Source organism: Phocoena phocoena, chromosome 5 (assembly GCF_963924675.1).
Source record: "Phocoena phocoena chromosome 5, mPhoPho1.1, whole genome shotgun sequence".
Classification (NCBI taxonomy): Eukaryota; Metazoa; Chordata; class Mammalia; order Artiodactyla; family Phocoenidae; genus Phocoena; species Phocoena phocoena.
Window position 1 is genome coordinate 13,845,804 of NC_089223.1, and position 20,105 is coordinate 13,865,908.

A 20,105-nucleotide genomic window follows, 5' to 3' on the forward strand; every position below is an offset into this window, starting at 1 on the left:
TCTGCTCAATTGGCAGTGTTTCTGAATTTAATATAAAACTGCTTTTTAAAAAATGGTCTCTCATTTAGTCTTTTCAGATGCAGACAGACTACTTCCATTAATATTTTACAAGTAGTGTAGATCATAAATAATTATTAAACATATATTTTAGGCTGATGAGTAAATCATAACATTAACCATCATAAGATTTGGATGAGAAATTAGTATAAAAATCTGTGGATTTTAGTTTATAATAAATAATCCAAAGTTTCTCTGATAGATTTCACAGTAAGATTTATTTTCATTTCATGTGTTCGTGTTACTTTCCTGATTTTGGTAATTGCATTACCATTTGGTAAGACAATGTCCTTGTTCTTAGGAAGTTCACTCTGAAGTGCTTATGGGTGGAGACATTATGTCTGTAACTTCAGATGATGCACAGAGTATACATACATATAAATAAATATGAATACAAACATGTACATATACATATCTTTATATATAGAGAGGGAGGTAGGCACACACATACATACTGAGAGAGCAAGAGAATTATAAAGTAAATATGGTAAAATTTTAAAAATGAAAACTCTCTAAAGGGCATATTGGAGTCCTTTATCCTTACAGGTTTTCTATAAGACTGAGATTATTTCAGAATAATTAAGACATATGTTCACACTGATGGTAAAAAAGAAACCTGTAATCTTTTATAAAGGGTACTTTGACAACATGTATGAAAAACCTTAAAATATATATCCTTCAAACTAATAATTCTACTTCTTCAAATCTAGATTAAGAAAATAATCATTGACATGTGCAGTGATGTATGTGTAAGAATGTTCGTCACAGAATTTTATGTATCACAGCAAAGATGTATTGTAGCAAAATCTTTGCAATCTCCTAAATATACATCATCAGAAGACTGACTTTCTAATTAGGATGTGTCTGTATATGTACTGTGTAATCTTTGAAACTCATTTTGCAGAAAAATTTTTATTGTTTTGGAAAATGTTTACAATATTATAAATGAAAACAATCTAGTTACAAGGCAATTCTAATGGGTTTTTTTCCCAAATTTTTTATTTGTGGTGAAATATACATAACATAAAGTTTACCATCTTAATCACTTTCAAGTGTACAGTTCAGTGATAATAAATATGTTTATAATGTTATACAGCCATAACCACCATCCATCTCTATAGCTCTGTTCATCTTGTAGAACTGAAATTCTTACCCATTAAATATTAACTTCCCCCATCTCTCCTCCCCACAACCCCTGGCAACTACCATTCTTCTTTTTGTCTTTCTCATTTTGACTTCTCTAAGTATCTCACATAAGTGGAGTGTTTGTCTTTTTGTGACTGGCTTGTTTCACTTAGCACAATGTCCTTAAGGTTCATTCATGTTGTAATATATGTCAGAATCTCTTTCCTTTTAAGGCTAAACCACGTCTTATGTATATACCACATTTTGCTTATCCATTCATATGTCAGTGGACACTTGGGTTTCTTCCATGTTTTAGCTGTTGTGAATAATACAGCTATGGGCATGGGTGTATACAATGCCTTTTTGTGAACCATTTTGTTCATGAACTTTTTTTGTTCATTGAAATGGTACTGGAAAGGCATACACTAAAATGTTGGCAGTAATTTTTGTAAATAGTGAGGTGGTGGCAATTTTATTTATTTTATTTTAGTTAGTTGGTGCTTTTCAGTTTTTCTTCAGGGAACGTATAATACTTTTGAATGAAAAAAAGAAATTTACATTTAGTGGGGTAAGGTCCCCAGCCAAAATGTTTAGTTAGCCGTACCATTAAAGGTATACAGCACAGTTGGAAAACATCTTGTTTGTAGGTAACCAAAGTCATAAATTACAATACCTTTTAACATTAAATAGCAGTAATTACTCTCTCAAGGATGTATGGTGCCCTTAATAAGAACGGTGCTAGTTCTATTACTAGGTAAGTGCACCAGGTTTTCAGTCAGTTTCCTCAAAATACGTTCCAGAGACTCCCTGCATATAAATCACCTGGGATGGTTGTAAAAAAAAGAAAAAATATACTTTGAATAAAAATCTCTGGGGTTGAAGTCAGTAAATATGCATCTGTATAAAGCTCTCCAGGTCATTCTTATTTTTACAACATTTGAAAACTCATGCCGTAATATAAATCTTATTTGTCAGGAACTGGAGTTAAAACAGCGTGAATACTGTTTAATAATTTGTTCTTTAAAAGGATCGCACAGTAATTTTTTGAGTGGAACATACCCATTCTTTTAAAATAGGGTGCCGTTTATGAAAAATTAAGCTATGTATTTTTGAAGGGCATCTTTGTTTAAAGTAATGCAAATCACGTATTCTATTTATTTGGCAATATTTGAGGAATTCTGATCCTTTGTATCCATCATAGGATTACTTTGGTTTTTATGTACAATGAATATAGATTTGTTTTTTTTTATCAAAATTCATGATATAGAGTGCTCCAGAAACCACATGAGAAAAATCTGTAAACCCATCAGCTGGATCTGAAATAAAGATGAACAACCTGCTTATATTTTAGGGGTATTGATCCATTTACATTTATTTATATCCTGTGCTTTTATCCTATGTCAAACCTGTTCCTTCCAGAGAAGAAGAAATGCCTGCTCTTGAAGTGAGTGGCTAGATGAGCAATGATTCATGTCACTCAGACTTATTTAATTTAGAGAGTATATATATATATATATTTCTTGTCAATTCGCAGATTAAAAGGACCTCTCGAATCTTGCACATGGAGCAGCAAGCACTTTTAGGAGAGAGTTGCTTCCTAAATTTTAAGTGAAAATAATCTCTGTATCATGGCTCTTTTTACTTTATTTTTAATTTCAGATTTTGTTGATGGACCTGTACACCACAAGGCCTTACTTATATCTGTGACTGTCTGTAGTTTGCTCCTGGTCCTTATCATTTTATTCTGTTACTTCAGGTAAGTTTCTAACATGTAGATGATGTAGAATTTTGAGTTTATAATATCATTCTCATACTCTTCTACCTGTTGACATTTTTTACCACAGCTTTCCTTGACCTAATTAGATCTTAGATTTCACTGATAATATCAGTTACTATTGATACATATTTGTCCTAATGAAGCTATTAATAGATACCTATCTCATTTCTACTTCAGATATCAAAACCACCCAGAAAAATTTTCATCCCTAGGAAATTTATGGTAGCTAGGAAATTCAGCAACTAGTTGCTACTGAGGTTTGACTCAAAGCAGAGAAATGACCATGGTGAACTTAGAATTGCTTTAGTAATTCCTTATTTTGTGAGCTAACAATATCCTCTTAGCACTGAAAGATTTCAAAGATAATTTATAGATCAATTATTAAAATAAAATATGTTCAGTTATTAAATTACAGTATGGTCATTACAAATTATTTTCAGTCACCTAAGAACTCATTTTCTACTTTGTGAAATATCAAGGACCTTTAAATTCTTATCATTGGCTTTTTGTAATAGTAATTTAGGTTACTTTTCTACCAGTAGGAGTTGATTCAAATAACATCATTTCTAATTGAAGGCGTAATTATTGATAAAAGTTTTTAAAGTTTCAGTTTATCTCATTTATCTATACATTGCCTTGGATGAGAAAATTGTAATGTGTTTTGTAAACCAAAAGTTTGCATCTGTAGTTGATCAGGGACCTTATAAGAAAAGATTTTAGGGAATGAATATTGGAACTGTATAGAAACATTAATGGAATGTAGCCTGATTGGATATATGCATTTGATAGGAATAGAGAAGAAAAATCATATGTGGTTGTGAGTGAGTAAAAACATGTAGTTTACTTTAAAATATAGGTTAGAAGAGTAATTACGATTTTGTGCTGGAAATCATAACTAAGGGTAATAAATACTGAGCATCTAATCTCGTATTATGTGCAAAGATAAGACCTGCTGTGGTTACTGTTTTATCTGCGTGTTTGCCACTATCATTGCAATCCAGTGTCTAACATAATCTTTCTTTGTGCATCTTCAGGTATAAAAGACAAGAAACCAGACCTCGGTACAGCATTGGATTAGAACAGGATGAAACTTACATTCCTCCTGGAGAATCCCTGAGAGACTTAATTGAGCAGTCTCAGAGCTCAGGAAGTGGATCAGGCCTCCCTCTGCTGGTATGAGAAGAACATACCTTGAATTTAAAGGAAACGTATTCTGAGAGGAAATGTCAATAACTGCTGGGTTTCATTTTACTGAAACAGATAGGGCAGTGGACAAAGAGAAAGCTCTCTGCAGTCAGTCAGACATCAGATCTCAGATACAGGGTTTCCTGATAACATTTTGACATATTGGGGGTGAGGTCATTGTTCTTTAATGTAAGTGTATGGTTGCAATCCAGACCCTCAGATGTTCTGATAAAGAGCAGATTAGAAAACATTCAGTATGGGACCATCTTCCCTCTGTTTTCAGTAAGGATAACATTACTGCACTTTGGCCTGGCTTTTGAAGGCAAAAGTATTACAACCAAATGGGATCTGAGTACTTCTACAAGAGAAGAAGGCTGCATCTCAGCTGGAGGGTTTATGTTTCAGGGTGAAGCCCTGGCTTTTCCATTCAGGAGAGTTTTAATTTTCTGATGGTCAACACTGCCAACTTGGAAGAAAATATATACTGAACCCAAGGCACTTGCTTTAATGAGAAAAGCATTTGGTTACTTTATGGACCATGCAAAAAGATTGTTGGGACTTGGAATGGAAATAACAATATTAATGAGAAACATTTTCCTTTATAAACTCTTAAGACTGATTTTCCTAATCTTTATTGTCTGGTTCTGACTTTGGATATCTTGTTTACTTGATTCTTTTGGTGACCTTTTATTTAGTACTAAAAGTAACTAAAAAAAAAAATCTCAAGCCAAGAATTTATTTTATAACTCTTTTCATTTTTAACATCCAAAAAGCTGTATACATTTATAACTTGAAGAGTTTGGAGGTGAGTACACATCTGTGAAGCCATCACCACAATCTAGGCCATGAACATATCCATCACCTCCAAAACTTGCCTCCTGCCCCATTCATTCATTTATTATTATTATTATTATTTTATGATAAGAACACAACATAAGGGACTTCCCTGGTGGTACAGTGGTTAAGAATCCACCTGCCAATGCAGGGGACACGGGTTCGAGCCCTGGTCCGGGAAGATCCCACATGCCACGGAGCAACTAAGCCTGTGGCGTCACAACTACTGAGGCTGTGTTCTAGAGCCCATGCGGCACAACTACTGAAGCCCGTGTACCTAGAGCCCATGCTCCGCAACAAGAGATGCCACCACAGTGAGAAGCCCAGGCACCGCAACAAAGAGTAGTCTCCGCTCGCCACAGGTAGAGAAAGCCCATGCAGCATCGAAGACCCAACGCAGCCAAAAAATAAAATTATTTTAAAAACCCCACACAACATAAGATCTAATCTCTTAGCTCTTAGCAAAATTTAAAAAATACAATACACCCATAATAGAGGTGTTAGCTAACACTACTGTGATAATCATATCACAATATATAAATATATCAAATCAACACATTGTATACCTTAAACTTACAAAATGTTATATGTCAATTGTGTCTAACTAAAAATAAAGTTAGTGTCAGCTTTTAGCTCTGAACTAGGAAGAAGAGTATACAATACAGTATTGTTAACTGTAGATACTGTGCTGTACAGTAGATCTCTAGGACTTATTCATCTTGCATAACTGAAACTCTGTACTCTTCGACTAATACCTCCCCTGGAGGTGATAAACCAGACAGAAAACCACTTGTGAAGTAGTCACTATGACCAAACCAATGCTACTTAGGATGTAAGTTTTTTTTTTTTAAACTTACATGTAAAAGTTCTTATCAAATTGCTTGCCTTTTCATTCTTAGAATTTAACTCATATATAGCAAATATCATTCTTATATTTAAAAATGTTTTATTACACTTCTTTTTCAAGTATGGATATTAAAATCCCTTTTGATATTAATCAATCAGATATGCTGTTAGAATTGAAGACTACCTGTTTTCCTCCTCCTAGACCTTTTTTTTTTTTTTTTTTTTTTTTTGTGTGGTACGTGGGCCTCTCACTGCTGTGGCCTCTCACCGCTGCGGCCTCTCCCGCTGCGGCCTCTCCCACTGCGGAGCACAGGCTTCGGTCACGGAGGCTCAACGGCCATGGCTCACGGGCCCAGCCGCTCCGCGGCATGTGGGATCCTCCCGGACCGGGGCATGAACCCGCGTCCCCTGCATCGGCAGGCGGACTCTCAACCACTGCGTCACCAGGGAAGCCCCCTATTAACTCTTTTACTTCCCTGGATAACACATTCTAATACCTAGTAGTGGTTATGGGTCTTGTTTCTTAGCTTGGTGAGCACGACATCCCTCTCCTCCCACCTCTTCCCCACCTGCTTCTTGAGCTCTAGCATCAGCCTTGAGTAATTGTTTCGAAAATACAACGTGTTTTTAAAATCCATGTCTTTGCAAATGTAATGTCTTTCTGGAGAGTTCCTCAGACTATGGCTCAAGGCTTACCCCATGTGTTATCTCTGTGACAGATTAGCCCAGACTGAGCCAGTCTGTTTAACGTCTGTCTTAACAGTTTGCTTATTGTACCAGTGTAGCAGTTTAAAATAACATTGTAATTGGTGTTAGTGTACCTGTGTCTTTAGGTAGACTCTCATCTCTTTGGGGTGGAGACTACATTTTTTCACTTTGTATCCTTAGTAGCATACCTGAGTGATTAAAGAGGCTGCTCAATAATTTGTTTTTTCCACTCCAACTTTTAATATCTGTGAAAACTATAATATCTTACTTCTTTAATCTAGACACCAAAAAAACCCAGCATTTGACTATTAACTGGTCCAGTCCTGGCCGGACTCTCATTTAATCCTCATAGCAGCTGTGAGGTAGTACTAGAAATGTAGCCCTGTATCACACAGCAGGGGCATAGGCCCCTGACTTGGGCCAACTGGTTAATATGTGGAGAAGCCAGGATTCAAACCCAGATGATCTGCCTCTAGAATCTGTGCTCTTCATGTTTGTGAACCAAATATTAAATAAAACAAAGAATTGTGTTTGATAGCAACAGGATGGGAAGAAGGATCCTGTCAAACTCAGTTTAGTGAGGGGAAATTCTCAGTATTACAGATTTAAGACCCTGTTTTAAGATAAACAATGCAGAAATGCACAATAGTCTCTCTGCATATTAATTCCGATTTGTGGTTTATTTCATTAACGTAAAGGGAAAGTTCATGCCATGTGTATAAACACATACTTGGACCTAATATTTGCCAAGTGACTTTGTATATAAATCCTTTAAGGGAGGAATATCATAGGGTGGTTGTAAGAATTAAGATAGTTTGCCTGCTATATATATATATATATATATGATAAATAAATATACATATACAGATATATAAACAAATATACATATATATAAATAAACATACACATACATACATACATAAATATACATATATAAATAAATATACATATATATAAATAAATATACATATATATAAATATACATATATATAAATAAATATACATATATATAAATAAATATACACATACATATATAAATAAATATATATATAAACATGCCTGGCACATTTAATACATACATAGTATGCACTCAGTAAATAGTAACACTATTATTATTTATTTATACCCTATTTATCTGACGTTGTAAAGGAACAGAAGGTGAAGTAAATTGTCTAACTGAACATCAAACCTCTTAGTTGAGGAATCTTTCGTGAAAAATATTTCCAATATGTATCATTAACTCAGCCTTACTAAGCAAAGTATTTTAAACAGTATATTTGTGTGTAGGGGTGTGTGTTTTGTTAATTCAGGAACATGTAGAGAGCACAGAGCATTACTTACAACTACATGGTTTTTAGTGTCCATCGTGTACACGGGCTTAACCGTTAGACACTATCACATAGCTGATCACTAGATAAGAGGACATTTCTGAAATAGTGATAACTCCTTATAATCCTTATACAGCTAATTGTACCCATTTTGCATGAAATAATTCTTCTCTTTTTGGAATCACAATTATAGTGATTATTTTTTATTTATACAATCTAACTTTCAAAATTGATATCTAAGAATGTAATACAGAAGGAAATTTTAAGTACAGAAAGACCTGAAACATTAACTAAATGAAATAAAAACTCAAATAACATAGTTAAAACATTTTTCAAATTATATTTTCAGGTCCATAGATGTTATAATAAATCTCAAAATATATTTTAAATTTCTGAATATAATTTAGTGAGACTTTTTATCTTTGAGATAAGTTGTTCCTATTCTTGCGAGCATTGCCAATTCCAACTTTGCTTTCATTCAATTAATTATATGTGTTATCATTAGAAAAGAAGTGGATATAAAGCTGTTTGTTAGGAAATGTTCTGTAGATTTACGTAAGTACTGCTTTGTAACATCTATAAATTAGTAATATTTCTTTAATAACTGTAGGAAGTCTCCTCAAGTCAATAATTTAACTACTTACGGATTTGGCTCTCAACTGCTTAGTGCCCTTGACGCTTCTGTTCCCTTATTTAGGAATGGAAATGTGCTGAAGGTTTCCTCACAGAGCCTTTCTGACTCCTAAAGGGAGGAAGGCTGCTCTTCATACATACTTCCTCATTTCCTTCAGGCTGAGTGGCTAAATGGCATGTCAGTAATGCTTTTATTTTTTAATTCTTCTTTCACAGGAAAAGAAAAAAGGACTTTATCTTGTCCCCAAAAGCTTTCAGTCTGATATTAGTGCTGGTAATGGTTCTGGCAATGGATAGCATTACCTCTTGAATTGATAAAATCGTCCATTATGCAAAAACAGAGCACATCCCAGCTGATAGACATCTGTGGTAGGCAGAATACTGCCCACCCCCCACAAAATGTCCATGTCCTAATCCCTAGAATCTGTTATTTTACTTGGTAAAGGGGAACGAAGGTTGCTCATCAGCTGTCCTTGAAGTGAGATTATTCTGGATTATCTAGGTGGACTCAGTATAATTACATGGCCCTTAAAAGTGCAAATACAGAAAGAAACACTTTGGGTTTACTTGATGCAAAGCATGTCTCTGCGAAGAGTACATCCCAATTTTCTGACCAGGTCTTATGAGAGTTCTCTGTTAGATTCTTTATATAGATCTCCCAAATTATGTAAATGGTCACCAATACTTAGCCCCTTCAGTCATGGAGTTCTTAAAACATTTAAGCAGAGGTAGAATGAAGATCATGTGTACAGAGACTTACAGCCTTTATGCCGTTTAGCTCTGTCTCCTTCTCTTGTCTCTGCACTCTGTAATTCTTCAGAGCTCCCTCACAGTTTAACTTCCTCCCCAGCTCTAATCGGCTGTTTTACGTCTCCATTTTACATTTCTTGTTATGACAACTCTTCCACCTCAAAGTATAATTTTCAGTAATTTCTTACTGCTTCCTTATATTTCATTCTGTCTCCTATTTCTTCACACATCTCAGGTACTGTTCTTGGCATTTTGTATCTGAAAATTCCAGTATCTGTAAATCTGAAGGGGTTAAATCTGCTTGGGTTGTTTCTCCTGCCTCTCATTTGCAGTGGCTGTTTCCTTTTGTTTTAAGGCGTTTTACTCTGTAGGATCTTCTCTTTCTCTTTCCTTTCTTTCTCTCCTTCCATTTTCTTCTCTTCCTTCTCTCCTTCTCCCCCCAACCCCACCTTGGGGATTTCCTTTATTTCCTTGTGAGCCCAACAATGCGTTATCAGTGTTTTGTTTCTTATATTTTATCCACGATCAAAGTTGTATGGTGGCAAGAGCTCCTTTAGAGCATCTAGTATCTCACCATAGTGGTGGAGTGAAACGTATTCTGCAAATGATTTCCTCAAGAGACGATTTGTATTTGCTTTTGCCGGGAGCCATGGTGATGGTGTGCTACCAACCTAGGGCAAATTTGGTACCATTCAGTGGTTCCGGCTTAATGCTAAAGCCCAGGGTTCAGTTTCTCTAATTTTAAAGGGGTCAAAGTTCATATTCTAGATCTCAGTGCTGGTATTATTCTTTGTGCAGACAACAACCTGGCTTTTTTTTTTTTTTCCTTTTTTGCGGTACGCGAGCCTCTCACGTTGTGGAGCACAGGCTCCGGACACGCAGGCTCAACGGCCATGGCTCACGGGCCCAGCCGCTCCGCGGCATGTGGGATCCTCCCAGACCGGGGCACGAACCCGTGTCCCCTGCATCGGTAGGCGGACTCCCAACCACTGCGCCACCAGGGAAGCCCAACAACCTGGCTTTTGAATATACTGCTGAATGCTTATCTATCCCTGCTCTGGTCTTAGCTCTGTCCTTCCTCTTTTCCTCCCTCCCTCCATTCCTCCCTGCTCAGAGATTCCCTTTATTTCTATGTGTGCCCAACAGTGCATTCCATTTTTCTTTGGTTGTATTTTATCCAAACATATAGTGACATGACTCCCTTCAGAGTATCTAGTATCCCACTATAGTGGTAGAAGTGAAAAGTATTCTATTCTGCCAATTACTGTGAACCCATTCAGGTTTTTTCTCTGTGAAAATAATAATAGGTAGAATAAAATACTTAATAATTTGGAAGCAATACTTCAAACACTCAAAATCCACATTCAATTTCAAATACATTTAAAAGAGGACAGCGTAAATTAATAAATAAATGCAAATAAGTTGTCTCTGTAAAGAAAAACTACTGGCTAAATATATTTTACATGTGTTTCTTCTCCGGAGGGAAAAAAAAAAAAGATTAAACAAATCTGTTGTGCTGTGAATACACTAACAATGTGTTTTGGGATTTAACAGGTCCAGAGGACTATAGCTAAGCAGATTCAGATGGTGAAACAGATTGGAAAAGGGCGCTATGGGGAAGTTTGGATGGGAAAGTGGCGTGGCGAAAAGGTAGCTGTGAAAGTGTTCTTCACCACAGAGGAAGCCAGCTGGTTCCGAGAGACAGAAATATATCAGACAGTGTTGATGAGGCATGAAAACATTTTGGGTGAGTAGAAGTCTGTATAGCAATGTTCAGGGTTTCCTAGCTTTCCTCTCTTTTTCTGTTAACGTCTGCATATTAACTCATCTGTGTAGACCTGTTATGAAGTATATAGACATTTTCTTCTTGGCGTGAGCCCAAGAACGTCATACGCTTCTAATGGGAGACCTCGCAGTAGGAATGACTAAGGCACTTCTATGAATGAACGGTGGGTTGGAAATGGAACATGTTCAAAAAGTTTTTTCTTCCGGGACAGGAAATGCAAAACCAGAATTTCTTAAGGTTTCTTAGGGATTTGAAGGAACACATTTTTGCCTAAGTGCTGTGAAAAGTTATGGGAATTTTATCTGCAGGGTTTATTTATGTCCAGAGTTTATATTGATAATTGATTTCCTTTTTATTTTCTCAAGTTAGAAATGATCTAGCTGGATCATTCAAGTAGAAAGAGTATAAGCTAATCATGGAGTGTGTGCCTGTTTTGTGAACAGTGTCTTATGTGTAACTCTAATACCAGGAACTATTTACTGTTAACTTCAAGATCATTTAAATATCAACTGCTGATTAGAAAGGGATCCTGTTTTCAGATACAAACTCTTAGTGTTTCTCCACTCCTGCTGTTCTGATGGCCTCTGATTGGTATTAGTGATTTAATACTGTCATAGGCACAATCAGAAAACTGAATGAAATGCCAAACAAAAGACACCTGTGACAAAGAGTGATAGTTGAAAAAATTAATTATTCTGATATTATTCAGGAAACACATAGCACCAACCCTTTTTGTCTTTTTTCCTTGTAGGGTTCATTGCTGCAGATATCAAAGGAACGGGGTCCTGGACCCAGTTGTACCTAATCACAGATTATCACGAAAATGGTTCCCTCTATGATTACCTGAAGTCCACCACCCTAGATACTAAATCGATGCTGAAGTTAGCCTATTCTTCTGTCAGTGGCCTATGTCACTTACACACCGAAATCTTTAGTACTCAAGGCAAACCAGCAATTGCCCATCGAGATCTGAAAAGTAAGAACATCCTGGTGAAGAAAAATGGAACTTGCTGTATAGCCGATCTGGGCTTGGCTGTTAAGTTTATTAGGTTAGTATCAAATGTGAACGACAAATACACGTTTTACGGTTCTTTTCTATCACTTTTTACAGATGATACATTTTGTAGCTCAGGGCTTTTAGGATATTTAGTGGAGGAGAAATTTTATTAATTTTGACTTTTCTGTGGAGGGAAGAAGAAGAAACATTTTCTTTACAGCACATAAACAGTGTTTGGGTCAGTCTTCCTGTTTCTAAGCTCATCAGTGACCTGACTTCAAGACAGTGTTCACAGAGGTTTGAGCTGTCATGAAGCTATTTAGAAAAGAGGTAGCTCATGTCCGGGATTGTGTGGTCAGAATTCTGCATAACATTTGTAAGTAGGGAAAGGTTTCAGGAAAGAGCTCCAGATTATATAGTGATAGAGGTGATTTTTATATGATATAAGAAAGATAACTTGCATAGATATTCTATGAGAAATGGTAAAAACTAATAAGCGGGGCTTCCCTGGTGGCGCAGTGGTTGAGAGTCTGCCTGCCAATGCAGGGGATGTGGGTTCGTGCCGCAGTCTGGGAAGATCCCACATGCCGTGGGCGAGAGGCCACAACAGTGAGAGGCCCGCGTACTGCAAAAAAAAAAAAAACTAATAAGCAACACACTGCCAGGGTTCAGCACTATTTTACAACAGCTTCTGTGGGATGGGGAGGAAAGCCCCATGGTTGAGGCTCTATTTTGCTTACCTTTGCTCTATTCATAGCAGCTCCTTTGATCTTGTAGATGATGTAATTAGAAGAAATGCTGCTTCTGCTTTGAAAACAAAACGAGTTTGCAAACCACAAGAATAGAGGGATCATCATATACCTACCTTTTTAAAATGTCAGTTTAGACTTAGCCTTTATTAAATTGTTGGACCCTCTTATGGCTTTCTTTCCCAAAAGACTCTAGAATATAGAGAAGGGTTCAAAGGAAACGCCATGGCAAAGAATAAAACTCACGAGAAAGGGCTAATGGATTGGTATTTTCACCCAGAATTGAAGACTGAGGAGTGATAAAAATAATAGGTCCCAGCTATATGAAGGTCTTCACCATTTAGAGGATGGCAAATGGAAGTTCTCAGTCTTTAAATGCAAAGCAGGAAGAAATGCTTCAGGCTGTAGATTTAAGTTAGAAATATGAATTGCCTGCCAATAAAGATCATTAAATTCTCTCTCTTCTGAATTATTTTTTTCTGACCTTTATCAAGTCTCCTCTACCAAAAGAATTTCCCATGATGCTTCTCAAATTACCAGCCTTTCTCCTTTCCTCCCTTGTTCAATTTCTCAGGAGTTCCAAAGAGTAATCTACTTTCACAATCTAGTACTTCCTGATATTTTACAATTTGGCTTCTGCTCTGTTTTCTCCCGAAGCTCCTTTACCGAGGGACAGCATTGGTTTTGTCACCAGAAGCCTTTCTTCCTGTCATCGCACTCCCCGCAGTACCCATACCTTTCTTCCTCCTGTGTTCCTGATGGACCTTTATTCCAGCTTCTCCTCCTTTCTCTCTATGGGTTCTGTTCTCTGTCTGTTTCTTGAATATTTTCCCACTTCTCGATTTCCTGCTGCAGATGCTTTTCCTCCCTAGTCCCCAGTTTTGATCAATCCATTCTAAAATGTGAGGCGCCTGGCATTTCCTTTGTTCCCCAAGTTTGTGATTTGCTCAGTTGCATGAGTTCTGTGTCCGTGATATTCTCGCTGGAACGGGGCCAGTTTGGGTCCTCCCTACCATTTTTCTAGATTCTGGAGTAAAACATTTTGTAGTTATTTCCGCTTGCCAATTATTTTCTGCATGCTGCTGCCAGATTTATCTTCCTGAATCATAATTTTGGACATCATCATGATTTCATAGTTTCCTATGGCTCTGGGTTAAAATGTAGTTTCTGTTCTGAACACTTTATACTTTCTCACACCTTCAAGTGTTTTTAACATACTTTTATCTTATTCTGAATACCCAACATCCCCTCTTCTATTTCAATAACTACTGCTTATCTTCAGTTTCTTCCTTTGGGACCCCTGTTATTCTTCCCTTACAAGCCTGATTTTCAGTGACTTTTCTCATACCCTTCTATGTGACCCTGGCATGCTGTCATGACGTTTCTCACACTATTTTATGGTCATCATCGGCTGCTTATGTGTCATTCCTAGTGGAGACTAAGTTCCTTGGAGGTAGATACCGTGTTTTTCTCAAATTAACGTGCCTTGTGCCTTTCCTTGGTGCCCATTACCTAGGGGTTGCTTCAGAATTTTGTATAAAGGATAAATGAATGATTCCATATGGACTATAGAATGAAGGGAAAAAGCATTTTTTTCGTAGCTCCAGAGATCTAGCGTGCTCCGGATTAAATCTGCCTTTCTAGTTTTATAGCGCACAGACTCTCCAATTTGTATGCCTTCTTTTGAAAACTGAAGCTATTTGTGTTTTCTCCATATATACTCCACGTTTGCTACTGCCTTGCTTTTGACTGAACAGCATCTAGCTTGGAATGCCCTTGCTTCTCCATGTAATGTAATCCAGTCTCAGAGTTGCGTTTATGTCACTTTACTCATCCCCCAGGTAGGAATAATGACATCATCTATTCTACTCCTGTAGTAATTTCCTGGCCCTTGTCTGCCTGATATTATAATGATTTTAGTACATGCCTCGTCTTGCCCTCCTAGTCCTTGGGCATCTTGAGAGCAGGATCTATGCCACATTAATTAACGTATTTCCCATTTGACATGACATGGTGAGTTACCCATTATAGGTATTCCAGCATTGTTTTGAATCAATAAATGTTGGCAATATCAAAGTAATTAAGAGCTCATCTTCTTTACAGACCCAAAAACAAACAAGGAAGGTGAGTATCTGTTATATTTCTGAAACTTTGTTCTGCTTAATGTAACAGGAATGAACTAAATGAACTCTCAAGTTTCATGCAAACCCTGATTTAGGAAGTGGAAGGAAGTGCTTTAAGAAATAAATCAGAGATTTGTTTGGCGTACATTGACTAATTCATCAAGAGAGGAAGGCTATGAGGATACTGCCTCAGATGTATACCCGCACCTGTTGGGTGCACAGACCTCATATGGCTGAAGAGCAGCTGTGGGACCAGTTGCAATCCCGGGCCTCAGGTTCCTCTACATTAAATGGAGGTTGCATTTGATAATTTGAGGTCCTTTTCCTGTTTTTATTTTATATGTTTCAACAGAACTTTGGTCTTCTCATCTTTTGAGCCTCACTTTTAAACCTTGCTATATACGTTTCTTTGGTTTTCACCCTTTTCCTGACTTTCCTGTTTTGGGGTGTGGTGCATGTGCTCACACAGATATTTACAGCATTTTATAATAAGTGGGGTCAAAGCTAACCCAGTGTTGACTTCTCAGACTTCATATGTGAACTTCCTGTGAGAACTTAATCTTTACCCTGGTCTCTATGTGGTAAGTGTTCTCTCAGGCTTTTAAATCGTTTCTGGGAGGTTCCCAGGGAAGTTGAGAGCCACAGAGAAAGCAGACTGTGCATTAGAAATTTCCTGCTCATTTAATTTGTTTTTATGCCGTATTGGTTTCTTCATGCATGCTCTTGTAAATGATGTAAGTGCTGATGCATTTCCTGCCCACAGAAGTTTAATCCGGGCGATGCCGTGGCAGACATTACCGTTACCCCAAATCTCTCTTGGGAGGAGAAAACAAAGACGTGTGAAATCCCTTGAAGGAACTTACAGAGCTTTTCACTTTTCCCTCTGGAGGCTCAAGCAACCCTTCTGGTACTTCAGTGACAGAATGATATATTTTCTTAGGGGGGAAATAAATCCTGGCTTAGGGCCTCTCAGGTATTAAATTTTAAATAGAAAACCTACAATGAAGACTGGGCTGTAACACACATCTCCCAGTTGATGATTCTCGAATTGTCCAAGTGCAGAGGACAAGAGGATACTGAATGTCCTCAGTCTTTCAATGTCATTACTTTTACCACTGCTTCTGGTTTGTATACTTAGTGGTTTTTTTAAAAAAGTAACATGGTTAAATCACTGGCCAGAGTCATAGACCAAGCAGTAGTGGCAGAGTCCGCACTCCCAGTCAGGGTTTCTGCCGCCTTATCTATCTTCTGTTGAAGGGTTCTTATGTCAGGGTTCTGTTTCTAAGAAACCCTGAGATTTCTCAATATTTAATCATAGGAGTAATGAGTTCTGTTGCCAATTGCTGTAGAAAACTGTCCTCCTTAGTTAACATCTGACCGGGCGGAGCTCAGTTCAGCAAATCAGTTCCATGGTTATTTGCAAGATACTTCAGGAAACACAAAGGATGTGAACAGCCCCTTCTTCTGAAGGCTCATGAGAATACTTCATGCTCTGGGAGGTCATCTTTGTCTCTCTGAGAGATAATTCAGTATTCTCTGTTATGTTTCATGTGTAGTTAATTTCAAATATCAGTTGTGAGCCATAAGCAAACCAATGGCCTCCTTCACGTCTTCTGCCTCCTGCCCTTTTTTTTTTTTTTTTTTTTTGCAGTACACGGGCCTCTCACTGTCGTGGCCTCTCCCGTTGCAGAGCACAGGCTCCGGATGCACAGGCTCAGCGGCCATGGCTCACGGGCCCAGCCGCTCCGCGGCATGTGGGATCTTCCTGGACCGGGGCACGAACCCGTGTCCCCTGCATCGGCAGGCGGACTCTCAACCACTGCGCCACCAGGGAAGCCCCCTCCTGCCCTGTTTTCATTGTTCTTTAAAGTTCAGTTCATATTTTTAAAAAAGCTTTTTATATTATTAAAGGTGTATGATGTTTGCTTCTCCTCTTTCTCTATTATCTTTTTATCTCCCTTCTCCCTCTCTCCCTCTCTCCCTGTGTAAGGCATCAACAACGTCCAGCAGAAGACCACCCACACGTGCCCAAAGGCTCAGTGAGGTAGAGCCACCTTGCTGGAGCTAACAGCTTGATTCCCCAGCTGGCCTCTGGCCACAGTGGGCTCTGCCTGTGATTCCATGAAACTCCCCCTTCAGTTGATGGGACGTGGGGAGTGTGCACCGTGCTGACACATGCTGTGGCTTTTTCCTCTGTGTAACACTTCTTGCAAGAATTCCTGCTATGGATTTATAATTAGAAGCTTAATTAGCATAAAAATATTCAATATAAAGTAAGGTTAAGACAGATACTATATTTTTAAATATCCCCTTTATTTCCTGCCACCAAACTAATAATCTTCTTCCTGCCCTTCTTCCAGCACATGACAGCCAAGAGTGTAGGGCACACCCTGCTCCACCGGGTTGTATGGGCACTCAGATTCATTCTCCGGTCCCCTCAGGATCCTGATGGGAGACCCCGCTTTCAGCCTTCTGCACCCGCAGGAGCTCTTTGATTCTTTCCCTCAGTTACGCTAATGCCTGCAGTGCACACGCCGCTGTAGGCACCAGTGCTGGACCGAGGGGGGGACACCACAGGCAGCCGCCTGTGTACGAGCAGTAAGTTTTAGACAGTAAAACCAAGTAACATTATCACCATGTGCAAAGTTCTAAACGGTGTCAGTGATAAAGTGACATCTTCAGTAGCATGCGTTTCTTCTACTATCTTCTCCTTAGTATGCCCCTCCCTTGCACCTTCAGAAGAGAAGAGGAAAATCTTAGTTTTGTATCTTTTTCTTTTCTCTCTTTCTCTCTCTCTTTCTGTCTGTCTCTCCCTCTGTCTGTCTCTCTGTCTCTGTCTCTCTCTCTCTCTCACACACACACACACACACACACACACACACACACACACAGTATCAAAGTCATCTTTGCTTTACTTCCCCATTTGGAGCTGTTGTTGCCTTAGGATCTCTCACTTACTTGGTGGCGCCAGGTGAGAGGAGCCACTCAAAGTGTGCGTCCGTGTAGGGGGCCCTTTGTCATCAGTGTGGACCTCTTCCTTCACCATGCTGGCTTTTTTTTTTAATCTTGCCACTGTCAGTCAAGTGACGTTGGTCAGAAATAGGAACTTGGTTGTCATGCCTCTTTATGGAACCCCAGCTGAGGGCACCCTAGGTTTTGAGATTCATATAAAATTAGGCTTTATTGTCCCTATTCCTCCCTAGTGCAGCAGGGAACTCCGTGTCATTCACAGCGCATCTGTGGATCCTAAGGAGCTTGTCTCCCTCTTTGTCACGTCAGCCTTACACCTCTGATACATGTTGTACCTCTTCTACATGATGTAGCTGCTGATTCTTTTCTTCTCCAAACACTGTCAGCTCAAGATTGAACACATCTTTACTGGGGTGTGTTGTAGGGTATTGCATGATATTTAGTTATGAAAATTCACACTACCAGAACATTTTTCCCTTTTTTTTTTTCCTATAGGACCTTAGTGTCTTGTCATAACCCTGGGCCTGGGAGAGAACCCCTCTTCTCTCCAGGTGGCTTGCCCCTTACCCCCAACCTCCCAAGTTACCCATCTTTCCTTCCTTCCTCCCTCCCTCCCTCCTTTCCTTACTTCCCTCTATTTATTTATTTACATCTTTATTGGAGTGTAATTGCATTACAATGCTGTGTTAGTTTCTGCTGTATCACACAGTGAATCAGCTGTCCATATACATATATCCCCATATCTTCTCCCTCTTGCATCTCCCTCCCACCCTCCATATCCCACCCCTCTAAGTGGTCACAGAGTACCGAGCTGATCTCCGTGTGCTATGCGGCTGCCTCCACTAGCTATCTATTTTACATTTGGTAGTGTATATAAGTCCATGCCACTCTCTCACTCCGTCCCAGCTTACCGTTCCCCATCCCCGTGTCCTCAAGTGCATTCTCTACGTCTGCGTATTTATTGCTGTCCTGCCCCTAGGTTCATCAGAACCGTATTTTTTTTGATTCCATATATATGTGTTAGCATGCGGTATTTGTTTTTCTCTTTCTGACTTACTTCACTCTGTATGACAGACTCTGGGTCCATCCACCTCACTACAAATAACTCAATTTCGTTTCTTTTTATCACTAATAGTCAGTTGTATATATTTGCCACATCTTCTTTATCCATTCATATGTCGAGGAGACTTAGGTTGCTTCCATGTCCTGGCTATTGTAAATAGAGCTGCAATGAACATTTTAGTACATGACTCCTTTTGATTATGGTTTTCTCAGGGTATACGCCTAGTAGTAGGATTGCTGGGTCATATGGTAGTTCTATTTGTAGTTTTTAAAGGAACCTCCATATTCTCCATAGTGGCTGTATCAATTTACATTCCCACCAACAGTGCAAGAGGGTTCCCTTTTTTCCACACCCTCTCCAGCATTTACTGTTTGTAGATTTTTTGACGATGGCCATCCTGACCAGTGTGAGGTGATACCTCATTGTAATTTTCATTTGCATTTCTCTAATGATGTGTGATGTTGAGCATTCTTTCATGTGTTTGTTGGCAATCTGTATATCTTCTTTGGATAAATGTCTATTTAGGTCTTCTGCCCATACTTGGATTGGGTTGTTTGTTTTTTTGATATTGAGCTGCATGAGCTGCTTGTAAAATTTTGCAGATTAATCCTTTGTCAGTTGCTTCATTTGCAAATATTTTCTCCCATTCTGAGGGTTGTCTTTTCGTCTTGTTTATGGTTTCCTTTGCTGTGCAAAAGCTTTTAAGTTTCATTAGAGCCCATTTGTTCATTTTTGTTTTTATTTCCACTTCTCTAGGAGGTGGATCAAAAAAGATCTTGCTGTGATTTATGTCAGGAAGTGTTCTGCCTATGTTTTCCTCTAAGAGTTTTATAGTGTCTGGCCTTACATTTAAGTCTTTAATCCATTCTGAGTTTATTTTTGTGTATGGTGTTAGGGAATGTTCTAATTTCATTCTTTTACATGTAGCTGTCCACTTTTCCCAGCACCATTTATTGAAGAGGCTGTCTTTTCTCCATTATATATTCTTGCCTCCTTTATCAAAAATAAGGTGACCATATGTGCATGGGTTTATCTCTGGGCTTTCTATCCTGTTCCGTTGATCTATATTTCTGTTTTTGTGCCAGTACCATACTGTCATGATTACTGTAGCTTTGTAGTATAGTCTGAAGTCAGGGAGCCTGATTCCTCCAGCTCCATTTTTTTCCCTCAAGAC

At 38.4% G+C, this 20,105-nt stretch overlaps 1 protein-coding gene across 2 annotated transcripts in view; it reads left to right on the forward strand.

Moving 5' to 3' along the window:
• Positions 1–20,105, forward strand: part of BMPR1B (bone morphogenetic protein receptor type 1B) — a 162,211-nt gene that overhangs the window by 124,860 nt on the left and 17,246 nt on the right. For both annotated transcript variants that reach the window (XM_065878320.1, XM_065878319.1), the window contains exons 5-8: positions 2,842–2,938; positions 3,994–4,132; positions 10,798–10,990; positions 11,781–12,078. In XM_065878320.1, coding sequence (XP_065734392.1) covers positions 2,842–2,938; positions 3,994–4,132; positions 10,798–10,990; positions 11,781–12,078 — 727 coding nt within the window. The remainder of the gene's footprint in view (positions 1–2,841; positions 2,939–3,993; positions 4,133–10,797; positions 10,991–11,780; positions 12,079–20,105) is intronic.